The sequence below is a fragment of the Pan troglodytes genome, chromosome 7 (genome assembly GCF_028858775.2).
Source record: "Pan troglodytes isolate AG18354 chromosome 7, NHGRI_mPanTro3-v2.0_pri, whole genome shotgun sequence".
NCBI lineage: Eukaryota > Metazoa > Chordata > Mammalia > Primates > Hominidae > Pan > Pan troglodytes.
This window is the reverse complement of record NC_072405.2, coordinates 104,754,228-104,769,052: the sequence shown is the minus strand read 5'-3', so window position 1 is coordinate 104,769,052 and position 14,825 is coordinate 104,754,228. Positions and strand designations below refer to the sequence as shown.

Sequence of the window (14,825 nt, the reverse complement as noted above, 5' to 3'; positions counted from 1 at the left end):
TTTGCAACTTATAAAGTTTGCTATGAATATTCTTGTATTTGTAGATACTTGGGCGAGAATTTTCCTAGAAGAGTGGTAGGCACGTGTAATTTTACAAGCTATTTCCTAGTTGCTCTGCTAAGGGTTTGTGCCATTTAGACTACCAAACCCGCTGTGTTTATCTCGTTGCTCCAAAGCTCATCAACACCCGACAGAGAGGCTTACTTTTCATTCTGCCTTCTGTTTTATTGTTCATGGTACTTCACGTTATACAATTCCTCGAATTTTATTTCAATTACTCCTCACAATCAGCCTGTGGGTTAGGTACGATTTTTCACATTTTACAGATAAGAAAACAAAGAATCTCTTCGTTTGTTGAAACAACAGTTTTTCTTCTATTTAAATCAATGTCTTACTTTTCAACCTCGCTCACTGTTATCTTTTTGCTCCCAGCGCTGGAAAAAGTGGGACATCCCCTTCGATGGGTGTACGGGGTTGGTATCCAAAGTTGGCAGCTTTCCCTCCCCCTCCTCCATCCACCGTCTCCAAAACCCCGTCTCCGCACTTCGCCACCCGGAGACCGCTGTAGCTCTGTAACGCGGAGGAACGACAGGGTTTGAACCACTGGCGACCCCGTAGTCCCCATCTCACTTCCCTCTGCCCCCCTCTGCGTTCTAGGGGGCGCCCTCCGCCGCGCTGGAAAAGGCGGGGCCGGCAACTCCGGGCAACAAGATGCGTTGGGATAGGCCGAGGTTTGCGGCGCTAGTGCTCTGGTCACCGGAAGTCCCGCTGTTTCTCCCTCTCCTGAGTCGCTGTCGCGGAGGCTGGAGCGCTGCCCCGGAAGTCCTCCCCCCTGTTCCCCGCCCGCGGCAAACATGGCGGTGGACTCGGCGATGGAGCTGTTATTTTTAGATACTTTTAAACACCCGAGCGCTGAGGTAAGGCTTGGCGACTTGATTCTGACGCTGCTTCTTGACTTGGGATCTTTACAAAAAAACCGTTAGGCGTTCTCGACTTTTCCTTCTGCAGATTGCTTCTTTAATTTCTCGCTTACACACAGACACCCTCCCCCGAGCTGTGTGAGCATCGCGTCTGAGGGAGGGCTGCAGCAGCCCCTTCATTTCCTTGCTTTAACTTGGGCCCTCCGTGTCTTTGGTCGAGTTGGCTTTTCTGCTTGCATGGCTTTATTTTTTATTTTTCCTGTCAGGTTTGGGCCTTGAGAAGGATCAGGGTTCTCAGGTTTACCTCAGATGGCGTTTGGGAGGGGTCTTGGTTTGACAGTAGTGTTTGACAGTAGTGCCAGAGTCTGAGCAGTTCTCGTTGGCTTCGTGGTTTCCGAATCACGATGTTTCTAAATCCTTTCTCTTTGGCCTCTTTTCTGTCGGGAGTTATGTTCCCCAGTTGTGACACTTACTTGGTTTAGGATTACGGTGCTCTCCGATTTGGCCTGAAACTTTAATACTTGTCTCTCGGAGAGATTTCACACATTAGGAATGAGATGCATTCACGGAGAATACTTGCGAAGAGGGGAGAGTTGAGAGAATTATAGTTAAACTCATCAGCAGACATCTCTTTTGAGGTTGGAGGTGGAATGTTGTGGAGTAATATTTCTGTACAAAACTACTTGAGCGCCCCTTAATGTACAATTGGCCCTGCAATATGTAGATTAAACATAACTGGTTAACTAAAGATTCCTGAAAGCAGACCAAAAATGAACGTGAATGAAGTCTACGGAGAAATTGTTAAAAAAAAAAAAAAACGAACTTCACATTTTTCTGTCTTAATGTAAGCTTAGAGAACTGTTCTTTCTTTGGAGATTATTTTTTTCCTTTTATTTTTATCAAGTGTGCTCTTGTATCAAGCTTTTTGAGGACAGATATAATTTCTCTTTTTCTCAGCTGTATCTCCAGTGCCTAGGACAGTATTAGCAAAATGTAGGTGCTCAATAAATATTTGAATGGAAAATGTTTAAAATGTTCTTTCTTTTATGAGATGGTAATGATAGTGGGTAGTGATTGCATCATAATGCTTTACTTGGCAAAATAAAAAGTTGACAGCTGTGATCTAATTTAACGAATGGTTTATAGGTTTGTAAAAGTCAAAAGTTGGAGAACTTTGAGTTAGCATTTCTTACTGACAATTAATTTATGGTCTCACATTTAATGTGGGTCAGTTAGCACTGTTTGTTCAATGACTATATCTGACATTCCAGCCGAGATTTAGAAAACCCTCAATGGAGGCAGTAGTTGGATCAGAACAAACTTATCATGTGTATAGAAATAGAGAACAGTTAAAACTGAAAGAGCCTGGCGCAGTGGCTCATGCCTGTAATCTCAGCGTTTTGGGAGGCGGAAGCAGAAGGATTGCTTGAGTCCAGGAGTTTGAGACCAGCCTAGGCAACATAGTGCAACCCCTGTCTCTACAAAAGAAAATTAACTAGTTGTGGTGGTTTGATCTTGTTGCCCCAGCTACTCGGGAGGCTGAAGTGGAAGGATCATTTGAGCCTGGGAGGTCAAGGCTGCAGTGAGCTAAGATCACACCACTGTGCTCCAGCCTGAGCAACAGAGTGATACCCTGTCTCGAAAGGAAGAAAGAGAGAAAGAGAAAGAGAAAAAGGAAAAAGAGAAAGAGGCATGTGATGAATTAGTTTAGTACTATTCTAGTTTAGGAAAATTGGCCTTCATTAGTTTATCATGTATTTCTATTCTTTTATTCATTCTTAGGTAAACATTGAGTACCTTGAGAGCACAGGGCAGATGGTAAATGCTTTCTTCTGGGGTGACTGGGGAAGGCTTAGCAGAGATCACATTTAAATCAAGTCTTGAAGGAGGAAATAGGGGTTTGTGGGTGATACGAAATACTGAAATGTTTGTTTTCAAGAAGTTATAACTCAGTATTGGAGATTAGATCCACAAAATTGTGATTTGAGTTAGAATGTGATGATCACATAAAGAAGCACAGTGTGAATTCGTTGGGGTTTATCATCTTAGTTTACAAAATGCCCATCAGTATGTGACGTATTGGAACTAGCTCCCTTTGTGGGTATAAATAAAAGATACATGATTTCAGAAGAGGCAGAGATAACTTTTCATTTGAGTGTATCAGGAAAGACTTCATCAAGGTGTTTGGCTTATGAACTTGGTCTTTGGTGAAAGGGGCAATATTTCACAGTTGTAGTTAGGAAAGGAAGGCATTCTACTGGGGTAGTCAGTCGTCTGTTAGGGTATGCTTGAAGTAGCAGTGTGAAGTGGCACCCAAGGCAATTCAAAGACAGATCATGGAGCTCCTTGAATGCTCAACAAAGAATTACAGACTTTAGGCCAGGCGCGGTGGCTCACGCCTGTAATCCCAGCACTTTGGTGAGGCTGAGGTGGGTTGATTGCCTGACGTCAGGAGTTCGACACCAGCCTGGGTAAGACAGTGAAACCCCGTCTCTACTAAAATACAAAAAATTAGCTGGGCGTGGCGGTGTGCGTCTATAGTCCCAGCTACTCGGAAGGCTGAGGCAGGAGAATTGCTAGAACCCGGGAGGAGGAGGTTGCTGTGAGCCAAGATCACACCACAGCACTCCAGCCTGTGCGACAGAGCAAGACTCTGTCTTTTAAAATAAATAAATACATAAATAAATAAAAATTATGGACTTTATTTTGTAGGAAATGGGTAGTTTTTGAGCAGGCGAATCATACAATTAGTAAGATACATTAGATAGATTACTTGGTCAGTAATACTTAAAATGGTTCAGAGAAGGCCAGGCGCGGTGGCTCATGCCTGTAATCCCAGCACTTTGGGAGGCCGAGGCGAGCGGATCACGAGGTCAGGAGATCGAGACCATCCTGGCTAACATGGTGAAACCCTGTCTCTACTAAAAATACAAACAAATAGCCGAGCGTGGTGGCGGGTGCCTGTAGTCCCAGCTACTCAGGAGGCTGAGGCCGGAGAATGGCGTGAACCCGGGAGGCAGAGCTTGCAGTGAGCCGAGATTGTGCCACTGCACTCCAGCCTGGGCGACAGAGCGAGACTCCGTCTCAAAAAAAAAAAAAAAAAAAATGGTTCAGAGAAAATAGAGGTGAGGTGACAAAATCAGAGAGAAAAAGTGAGATGTTATGAAAACCTGAGTTAGCCAAGGGGCAGTAAGCATTGTTTAACATTTATTGAATGCTTAATTTGTGCCAGGCACAGTGGGCTTTGATAACTTAAGTAAATCATCTCTGGTCCTTCCATCAGTTTTTTTTTTTTTTTTTAAGACTAGGTCTTGCTCTGTCACCCAAGCTGGAGTGCAGTGGTGCGATCACAGCTCACTGCAGTTTCTCCCACCAGGGCTCAATCGATCCTTCCATCTCAGCCTCCCGAGTAGCTGGGACTACAGTTGTGCACCAACACGCCTGGCTAATTTTCATATTTTTTTGTAGAGACGGTGTTTTGCCATGTTTCCCAGGCTGGTCTTGAATTCCTGAGCTCAAGCGATTCTCCCACCTCAGCCTCCCAAAGTGCGAAGATTACAGGCGTGAGCCACTGCAGGGCCCATGCTGAGTTTTCAAAGGTAGTCATCTACATTTTATAGATAAGGAAACTGAGCCTGAGAGATGAGGTGACTTTCCTAAAATAGCATAGCTAGATTAAGATCCACCATCATACATTTTTCTGGCTCTAAGGCAGTGCTATGCTGTGTCCCAGTGGAACTACGTAGGAGAGGATTTATACAAGTTTTGGATATGTACAAATTTCGAGTATAGAATTGACAGGATGGCAACTGATTATGTGAAGGAGATAGGGTAGTTAAAAATGATAAAATTCTAGTTTTAGAGACAGGAGAACTAGTGGGACTAATGATGGTAAGAGTGTGGAAGTGAGTTTGATGGGAACGGGATAATTAGCCAGATTAATTTGCCCCATAGGAAGTTGAGAATCTGTTTAACAATTATTTATGAAAAACACTTTTGAAGGTGAGGGTATGGCTTTAGGAGGGGCAATACAAGTCAGAACAAAACCCATTGCCCTTGATTTCAAAGGAATTTGTAATATGGTAGAGAAGAGACATTTATTAGTTTCACACAGGGAATCTTTATTGCCAGCTGCCATTAACAGCTCTTTTTTTGGTATTGTATTTATTTTACCAATAATTTCCTCTTCTCCACATAAAGAATTGATACACATTTATAAGGCCAATCCACTGAGTTCAGAAGATAAGCAGTTAAACTTATTAAAAGACAATTTGATTGTGAGGGAATAGTGTTCCCGTGAATGAAAAAACACTTAACATTACAAATCAAGAATGCAAGATAAGCCAGGTGTGGTGGCATGTGTGCCTGTAGCCCCAGCCTGGGAGGCTGAAGTGGGAGGATCACTTGAGCCCAGGAGTTGGAGGACAGCCTGGGCAACATAGCAAACGCGGTGGCTCATGCCTGTAATACCAGCACTTTGGGAGGCTGAGGCAGGGGGATCACAAGGTCAGGAAATTGAGACCATCCTGGCTAACCTGGTGAAACCCTGTCTCTACTAAAAATACAAAAAAAATTAGCCAGGCGTGATGGTTAATTTTAGTAGATGGTAGTCCCAGCTACTCGGGAGGCTGAGGTAGGAGAATGGCGTGAACCTGGGAGGTGGGACTTGCAGTGAGGCTAGATTGTGCCACTGCACTCCAGCCTGGGCGACAGAGCGAGACTCTGTCTCAAAATAAATAAATAAATAATAAAAAAATATAAAAAAGCAAACTATATCTCTAATGTTAACATATACAATATTAGAAAAGTTGTTTAAGTTAAAATCAGATTTAAGCAAGATTATATGGTAAACAAGTGTATGAGTGGAAAGCTATTGTATTTGTATATTCCTGTTGATGAGTGAATTAATTTCCTTTCTGTATCTCTCCCTATCGTAATCAGCTTTTACTTTGTATTTTACACTGTAATTAACAGCTGTCTTTATATTAATATTTTTCCAAATCCTCTAGTGAATATTATGCTTAAATGTATACACCCATTGCCCACGTTAATATTACAATACTGTAATACTGTTTTGTGGTTTCGTTTTTCACCTAACAACGTGTTGTACATCTTTGTGAATCAAGAAGTAATACACCTATATAATATTTCAAAAGTAAGCTTATTTTTTTAAATTTTCTTTTTTTTTTTTGACTAGGTAATACATGTATGAGGTACAAATACAAAAGGTACAAAAGAGTATGTGGTAAAAAGTAAGTCTCATCACTGTCCCCTAACCATCTTGTTTCTCTCCTTAGATATTCTATATAATATCCTTTTTTATTGGCTGTGTAATATTCTTTAAGTGGTAATGCTATATATATTTTTTGAAACAGGGTCTTGCTCTGTTGCCCAGGTTGGAGTGCAGTGGTGTGCTTATGGCTTACTACAACTTTGACCTGGGCAATCCTCCTGCCTCAGCCTCCTGAGTAGCTAGGACTATACGTGCACACCACCATGCCCGTCTAGTTTTTAAAGTTTTTTTTTTTTTTTTTTTGTAGAGATGGAGTCTTGCCGTGTTGCCAGGCTGGTCTCATACTCTTGGCCTCAGGTGATCTGTCTGTCTTGGCCTCCCAAAGTGCTACGATATTAATGCTATTATTTATATACTAAATTCTCATACATTTAGGTTTCTGACTTTACAGTGGTGTGTAATATTCTTGAAGCTAAATTGTTTTACACATTTTTAGTTATTTTTTTAATAGTACTTTCCAGTGTGGAAGTGCTGGGTTAAAATACAGTCCTAGGAGACTAGGTCGATACTGGAAAATCCTGTATTTTAGAGGTCATTTAAAAATTACTGTAGGAAACCAATTAGGAACTCATCTGCAGAAGTGAAAAAGGAAGTGGTAGCAGTAGATGTGATAGCTAAAGGAGAGGGTAGAAAGAGAAGATAATTGCAGGGATAGAAGAATAAGGAAGGGAAACAGTTATGCTGTGACCTTTAAACATGCAGGTAAATGACTCCTTCCAAAGATAATTGTGGCTCAGAGTTGTGGAATCTGACCAGTCTTCTTCATATTCCTGTTACTTTCCTGATCAGGAACCTTCCATGATTTCCCATTGTTAACCTGTTTTCCTAGGCTTTGTTTTTAATTCTCTGAAAACACAATTCAATAACCATTAATCAAGTGCCTATTAAAAATTCATTTATTAAATGAATATGCTAGACACTATGAATATACAGTAAACTAAGACATAGGTCTGTCTTCTTTAAACACATAGTCTAATGGGAGAGATAAGAGGCAATTACAATTCAGCTAGATAAAGGACTTTAGGCACTAGGAGGAGAGGCACCTATCTAGATTTGATCTGGCTCAGCTTTCAAGAGAAAGTTTACCTGTAAAAGGAGTTGGGGCAGAAGGATGTGATAGATTTCAAGCAGAGAGAACATCATGAGTGAGGGCATAAAAATGAGAAAAAGCATGGTAAGCTAGGGATATAAGTTTGGAGCAATAAAGAAGCCAGTCTTGTTTATAAGACCTAGGAATTTGGCTTGGCAGCAGTAAGATCAGGGGAGTGGTACATTTATAGTTTAGAAAGACCATACTTCAGTAGGAGAATGGGTTGATGGGAGGCAAGAAAGAAGCACAGGATGCAAAGGCGTAGGAATGATATAATGGACTTTGGGGACTTGGAGGGGGAAGGTTGGAACGGGGGTGAGGGATAAAAGACTACATATTGGGTACAGTGCACACTGCTTGGGAGACAGGTACACTAAAATCTCAGAAATCACCGTTAAAGAACTTATCCATGTAAACAACCACTTGTATCCCAAAAACTATTGAAATAAAAATTTAAAAAACAAAAATTAAAAAAGAAGCACAAAATCAGTTAGGATCCTATTGCTGTAATTCATATTGGAGTGATGTAGTATATGGAACTAAAGGAGTGACAGCCGGAATGGAGGAGAGCTTTAATCAATAGGACTTGGTGTTTGAATAGATAGATGATATAGATGAGAGAGGATGAGAAGTCCAGGATAATAATGTCTTGGGCAATATGTGGATGGTGATGCCATCACTAATGTAGGAGAATTCAGTTTGGATTTGTTGAGTTTGGTGCACAAGGGACATTGAAATGGAGAGGCTGAGTGGGCAGTTGGATATAGTAGCCTGGGGCTCAGGAGAGAGGTCCTAGATGGAGATACAGATTGGGAATTGTCCTCTGGCTGTGGATGAGAATCTTGTTTTTGTAATTCTGTTGGTTGTTCTTAGCTACTCTTCTCTGCTTTCCTCCCCTGTTTTGCTATTTTGCCCTCTAGCTATGATGAACTATGTTTGCAATTTCTTTCTTTCCCTTTTTTTTTTTTTGACAGAGTCTCGCTTTGTTGCTTAGGATGGGGTGCAGTGGTGCCATCATGACTCACTGCAGCCTTGACCTCCTGGGCATAAGTGATCCTCTCACCTCAGTCTCCTGAGTAGCTGGGACTACAGGCATGTGCTACCATGCCCAGCTGATTTTTTAATTTTTTGTAGACACAGGATCTTCCTATATTGCCCAGGCTGATCTTCTTGAACCCTGCCCTCAAGTGATCCTCCTGCCTCAGCCTCCCAAAGTGCTGGGATTACAGGTGTGAGCCATGGCTCCCAGCCTGCACTTTTGTGAATGTTCCATGTTCTCTTTTGCATTCCTTTTGTGCATGCCTTCTCCCTTGTTTGCCTACAACCTGGGCTGGGGACCTAGATACCCCTCTGAATTTTCATAGCATCCTTTGTGAGTCTGTATCATGGCAATTTATCTGCTTGTCTACCACAACAGATTGTCTGTTCCATAATGGCAGAGATTATGTCTTGTCTTTGTAGCCTCAGAACTAGCATACTTTGGAACATAGTCGACATTTAATAAATATTTAGAAATAAATATTTAACAGAACTGGTAGCAGCAAATACAGAAACTTTTATATACAAACAAAATAGATTTTGAAAGGCTATTTGTAAATCCTTAAATTCATTGTTGATAAGCATGATATTCTTTATAGCGAGACTCAGTCTTTCTAGATGCAAATAATGTGAGCCATTCTTCTCATGATGGACTTTGACCACTTGGTAATAACAGTTGACTGAAGTAATAGGAAAAGTTGACATAAAATTGTCCAAAAACAATGTGAAAACTCTCTTTTTAATTATTGAAAACAAGAATTATATTTGCCTAATCCTGTGTCAAATGATAGATGTAAGTATATACTAGATATAATTTATGCTGTTTCTTTTTTTGTTTGTTTTTCTTTTTTCCCCAGGATGGAGTCTTACTTTGTCACCCAGGCTGGAGTGCAGTGAGGCAATCATATCATAACTTAACTATAGCCTCAAACTCCTGGGCTCAAGTGATCCTCCTACCTCAGCCCCCTGAGTAGTTAGGGTTACAGGCATGCACCTCTGCTTCTATTTTTTTTTCTATATAATAAACTCTTAGTTTGTGGGTTTTTTTTTTTTTTAATTTTAGGAGGGGTTTATCTCGGCTATTCAGTACCTAAATGCTTTCCCTGATCCCTTGATATTAGTTGGTATGTAAGTTTAACAAAGTAAGCTGATCTAAGTACAGATTTGCAGTTTCTTATCTATAATTCAGAAACTCAAAAATGGCAAAAAACTTACACCAAAAAACACAAAACCCTACCCTGAATTCATTTGGCCATGCAGTCTAATCTGAACTGATATGGTGCTTGTTATAATCTTTTCTTTTTTTTTGAGACAGAGTCGCTCGCTCTGTCACCCAGGCTGGAGTGCAGTGGTGCGATCTCAGCACACTGCAAGCTCTGCCTCCCGGGTTCACGCCATTCTCCTGCCTCAACCTCCCAAGTAGCTGGGACTACAGGTGCCCGCCACTGCACCCGGCTAATTTTTTGTATTTTTTAGTAGAGACGGGGTTTCACCGGGGTCTCGATCTCCTGACCTCGTGATCCACCTGCCTGAGCCTCCCAAAGTGCTGGGATTACAGGTGTGAGCCACTGCGCCCGGCCATAATCTTTATTTAGTGTGAATGTTGATACGTGTGGCTGCAGAATATTAATGTTTTGATTACAGGGTGCTGCTGCAGAAGCCACTGGGGGTCTAAAGTAATATGCAATATTTGGATTATATTATCTTTCTAGAAATCAAAAAGTCAGGATTCTGAAAGGGATTTGGCTCCAGAGATTTCAGATAAGGGACTCTGTGTCTATATTAGTCTAAGCAAAACATCAGCAGGGAAGTAAATGCATGGCAGAAAATGTTAGGCAAATTGAGAAACTTGAGTAAGTACATCTTATCAGCTATTTATACAACACTGTAAATAATATAATATATTTAATGATATTTAATGATATGGAATGTTAAGTTTACATGTGACATTGTGAATGAATAAAATTTGAATAGAGAAACTGTTTTACAGAATGTTCCGAACCCCTTCCCCTCCGGCTTTTTTTTTTGTTACAGCAAAGTTCTCATATAGATGTGGTTCGTTTTCCATGTGTGGTTTATATCAATGAAGTCCGAGTCATACCCCCAGGAGTAAGAGCCCATAGCAGTCTGCCAGACAGTAGAGCATATGGGTAAGTCAACTCTCTTTTTAAAAGTATTTTTTGGTTAAAGATTGTCTTAGAAACATATTCTTAAATGCAAAAATGTAAGGGAATATTTTACAAGTAATAAAATCCTGAAGCTATTCAGTTATGGTTATGCTGCATTGTAATTGGCTCTATATTTTCTGTATAATGCATATATCATCTTAAACCTGAAAACAGTAATTATTTGACCTGTGTACTAGGTAAGATTTTTCTTTATTCATTTTTTTTTTTAACTGATGGTGTTAGGTTTACGTTTTCTAAAATATCCTGGGGTGGTGTAACCAGGTAGATGAAGTATTTTTAACCTGATTTTTCTCTTGAAAATAAGTGGGAATTAGTTGAAATATTTATAAATGTATCTTACTATTATTATTATTATTATTACTCCTTTTTTTTTTTTTTTTGAGATGGAGTTTTGCTCCTGTTGTCCAGGCTGGAATGCAATGGCGCAATCTTGGCTCACTGCAACCTCTGCCTCCTGGGTCCAAGTGAGTCTCCTGCCTCACCCTCCTGAGTAGCTGGGATTACCCCACCACCACACCCGGCTAATTTTTTGTATTTTTAGTAGAGATGGGGTTTCACCATATTGGTCAGACTGGTCTGACCCAGCACTTTGGGACTGGTAATCCCAGCACTTTGGGAGGCTGAGGCAGGAGGAACACCTGAGGTCAGGAGTTCAAAACCAACCTGGCCAACAGGGAGAAACCCCGTCTCTACTAAAAATACAAAATTAGCCAGGCATGGTGGCGCATGCCTGTAATCCCAGCTACTCGGGAGGCTGAGGCAGGAGAATTGCTTGAACCTGGGAGGCGGAGGTTGTGGTGAGCTGAGACTGCGTCATTGCACTCTAGCCTGGGCAACAAGAGTGAAACTGTCTCAAAAAAAAGAAAAAGAGTTAAACTAGCTACTTTGTGGTGGGTGTTATGGGACAGATTCAAAGTTAAGGGCTCATTTCTTCATAATTGTGGAAGATAGTTCATTATTTGTAGAAATAGGTATAAAGTCTTCATAGGCATCTTTCAAAAATTAAAAGATACACAAGAAAGATCTTTAATGTTTATAGTGAAGGATCATTATAAGTGACTTCATATCTTTTTTTCCATGTTTAAGAAAATTAACTCAAGTTTCCCTATACGTTTCTTCCTGATTTTCCTGTAAAGGGAGCTTTGTGTAGAATGAGGAAGATTGGATAATGATAGTGTATATCCAACAGTCTTCTCTAATTGTACTGCTTTTGGCCAAAAAAAGTTTGTCATTTATTGTTCCATAACAAATTATAGCAAATATAGCAGCTTAAAACTACACATTTATTATCTCACATTGTTTCTGAGGGTCAGGATTCTGGGAGTCGCTTAGCTGGCTCAGGTTCTTTCATGAAGTTGTAGTCAAGATATAGACTGGGGCTGAAGAATTTGCTTGGTAGTTCATTCATGGGGCTGCTGGCAGGAGGTTTCACTTCTTTGCCAGGAGATCCTCTCCATGGGCTTGTTCGTGTCATGACATGGCTTCTTCCAGAGTGAGTGATCTAAGAGTGAGAGGGCATGCCCAAGAAAGAAGCCACAGGCCGTGTGTTTTATAACTTAATATCAGAAGGTGACATATTATCATCTTTACCATATTCTGTAGGTTACATATTCTGCTGCTATAGTGTGGGAGGGGCCTACATAGGGTGTACACCTTACCACATAGGGTGTGAATACCAGGAAGCAAGTGTCATTGGGGTCATCTTAGGGACTGGCTACCATAGCAGGCAAACTGGATTTCGGCAATTAGCTGCCATTGGTAGGATTATTTGTTGCATTTTCCGTTATCTTAACCCTCTTCCTTTTTCTTAGCTGGAGATGTGTGGCTTTTCATGTTGTAATAACTCTAAACATAAGGTATCAGAAACAAATTTATACATGGTTAGTATGCTACAGAACAGTAAAATAAAGTATTAACGCAGTAAAACAAATGTAAGAGTGAGGGCCAGGCACGGTGGCTTATGCCTGTAATCCTAGCACTATGGGAGGCTGAGGCAGGTAGATCATTTGAGGTCACGAGTTTGAGACCAGCCTAGCCAACATGGTGAAACCATGTCTCTATTAAAAACACAAAAATTAGCCAGCTGTGGTGGTGCACACCTGTAATCCCAGCTACTCAGGAGGCTGAGGCAGGAGAATCGCCTGAACCCGGGGGGTGGAGGTTGCAGTGATCTGAGATCGCACCACTGCACTCCAGCCTGGGCAACAGAGCGAGACTCCACCTTAAAAAAAAGAAAAAAGAGCCAGGAAGACCGAATCTGAAAGTTGAAAGCAGTGTTAGAGATCAAGTGATATTTGTGGGCATACTTTATAATAGTGTTTTTTCTCATTATAAAATTTAGAAATGCTTAGATAAAATTAAAATCCCTTTAATCCCTTTATTCTGGTAGGGTGTGGTGGCTCAGGCCTCTAATCCCAGCACTTTGGGAGGCCGAGGCAGGAGGATCACTTGAGACCAAGAGTTTGGAGACCTCGTCTCTACAAAAAATTTAAAAATTAGTTGGGCGTGGTGGCTCATGCCTGTAGTCCTCGCTGCTTGGGAGGCTGAGGCGGGAGGATTGCTTGAACCCAGGAGTTAAGAGTTGCAGTGAGCTGTGATTGTGCCATTGCCCTCCAGCTTGGGCAACAAAGCAAGACTGTGTTTCAAAAAAAAAAAAGTAATAACAATAATAATTATAATTCCTCTATTCCAAGAGCATCTTAACATTTGATATATATTTTTAATGTGTGTGTGTTTGTATGTGTGTGTGTGTTCATACATATATATGTATGCTTATATATGTATTTTATTATTACTTTTTGTAAATATAATACCTTACGTAAGGTTAGGTTTTTTAGAGTCACCGAGTTGTAAGATAACTGGCTAGTGCAGTCAGATTTCGTTTGATTCTTTAAATCGTTTTTCAGTGACCAGGACCTGAGCCTTTAGGGTCTCAAAAGTAAAGAAAGAGTTTGTATTTTAGCTCTTTTTCCTTTTCTTGAGATACTGAAGTCCAGGGTCTAGTTTAAAGAAGGGCCAGGAGGGGTCAGGTGCAGTGGCTCACGCCTGTAATCCCAGCACTTTGGGAGGCTGAGGCGGGTGGATCAGCTGAGGTCAGGAGTTTGAGACCAGCCTGGCCAACATAGTGAAACCCCGCCTCTACTGAAAATACAAAAATCAGCTGGGCCTGGTGGCGCGTGCCTGTAGTCTCAGCTACTTGGGTTGCTGAGGTAGGATCACTTGAACCTGAGAGGCGGAGGTTGTGGTGAGCTGAGATCGTACCACTGCACTCCAGCCTGGGCGACAAGAGCAAGACTCCGTCTCAAAAAAAAAAAAAAAAAAGAAAAGAAAAGAAAAGAAAAAAAAGTAAAGAAGGGCAAGAGGAAGAGACTAGAGTTGTTGGGTGCATATGATTGAATTTGGGTAAGGCAAATGTATGTTGTTATTTTGCTGTTACTTTTTAGTGTTTTATGTATTCCTTTATTTCATTAATAATATATCAGGAGTACTTTTACATCATTAAATATTACTTGATTTTATGATTTCTAATAGCTACATAGTCTAATGAATGACTATACTATAAATATATTTGATTAGTCTCCTATGTGGGGACTGTTAGATGGTTTTTAGTTTTCAAATTACAAGTAATAGTATGATGAATATCCTCTTGAAAAAAATCTGTTCGCATATCAAAGTTTCTGTAAAAACACTTTCTAGAAAAAAGTGCATCAAATGGTGTGTCTTTGTCCATTTTGTGTTACTTTAACAGAATACCACATACTGGATAATTTATAAAGAAATTTATATCTCAAAGTTCTGGAGACTGGGAAGTCCAGTATCAAGGTGCCAGCAATCTGGCAAGAACGTTCTTGCAGCTTCATCTCATGGTGGAAAGCAAGAGCCAGAGAGCCCAAGAGAGCAAAAGGGAGCTGAACTTGCTTTGTTAACAAGCATACTGTCACAGTAACTAATCCACTCCCCAGATAACAACATTCATTCATTCATGAGGGCAGAGTCCTCATGATCCAGTCATGTCTTATTAGGCTTGCCTCCCAACACTGTTGCACTGGGGATTAAATTTCCAGGACATGGACTTTGTGGGGTACGTTCAAACGGTGGCTTGATGTGAACATTTTCTTAGTCTCCTGAATTTTATTGCCACATTGCTTTTCAGAATGATGATGCCTGTTTGTGCTTCTACCAGAAGTGCATACAGGAATCTCTTTGATAGTACTCTAGACATTATAGTTATTAACATTTGGATTTTTATATAAATGAACAAGAATAAAGTATGTGGTTTTCAAAGTCAAGATTTT

The 14,825-nt window shown here is 40.7% G+C and overlaps 1 protein-coding gene across 8 annotated transcripts in view; it reads left to right on the top strand.

The window, feature by feature from the left end:
* The first annotated feature begins 614 nt into the window (after positions 1-614).
* Positions 615-14,825, top strand: part of VIRMA (vir like m6A methyltransferase associated) — a 64,477-nt gene continuing 50,266 nt past the window's right edge. The window contains exons 1-4 of one of the 8 annotated variants that reach the window (XM_063817324.1): positions 819-917; positions 6,118-6,172; positions 6,461-6,510; positions 10,376-10,491. In XM_063817324.1, coding sequence (XP_063673394.1) covers positions 6,463-6,510; positions 10,376-10,491 — 164 coding nt within the window. In that variant the 5' untranslated portion in view covers positions 819-917; positions 6,118-6,172; positions 6,461-6,462. Of the gene's footprint in view, positions 918-6,117; positions 6,173-6,460; positions 6,511-10,375; positions 10,492-14,825 lie in introns of all 8 variants that reach the window. The other 7 variants (XM_063817326.1, XM_063817325.1, XM_024345230.3 and 4 more) reach the window with 7 other exon arrangements.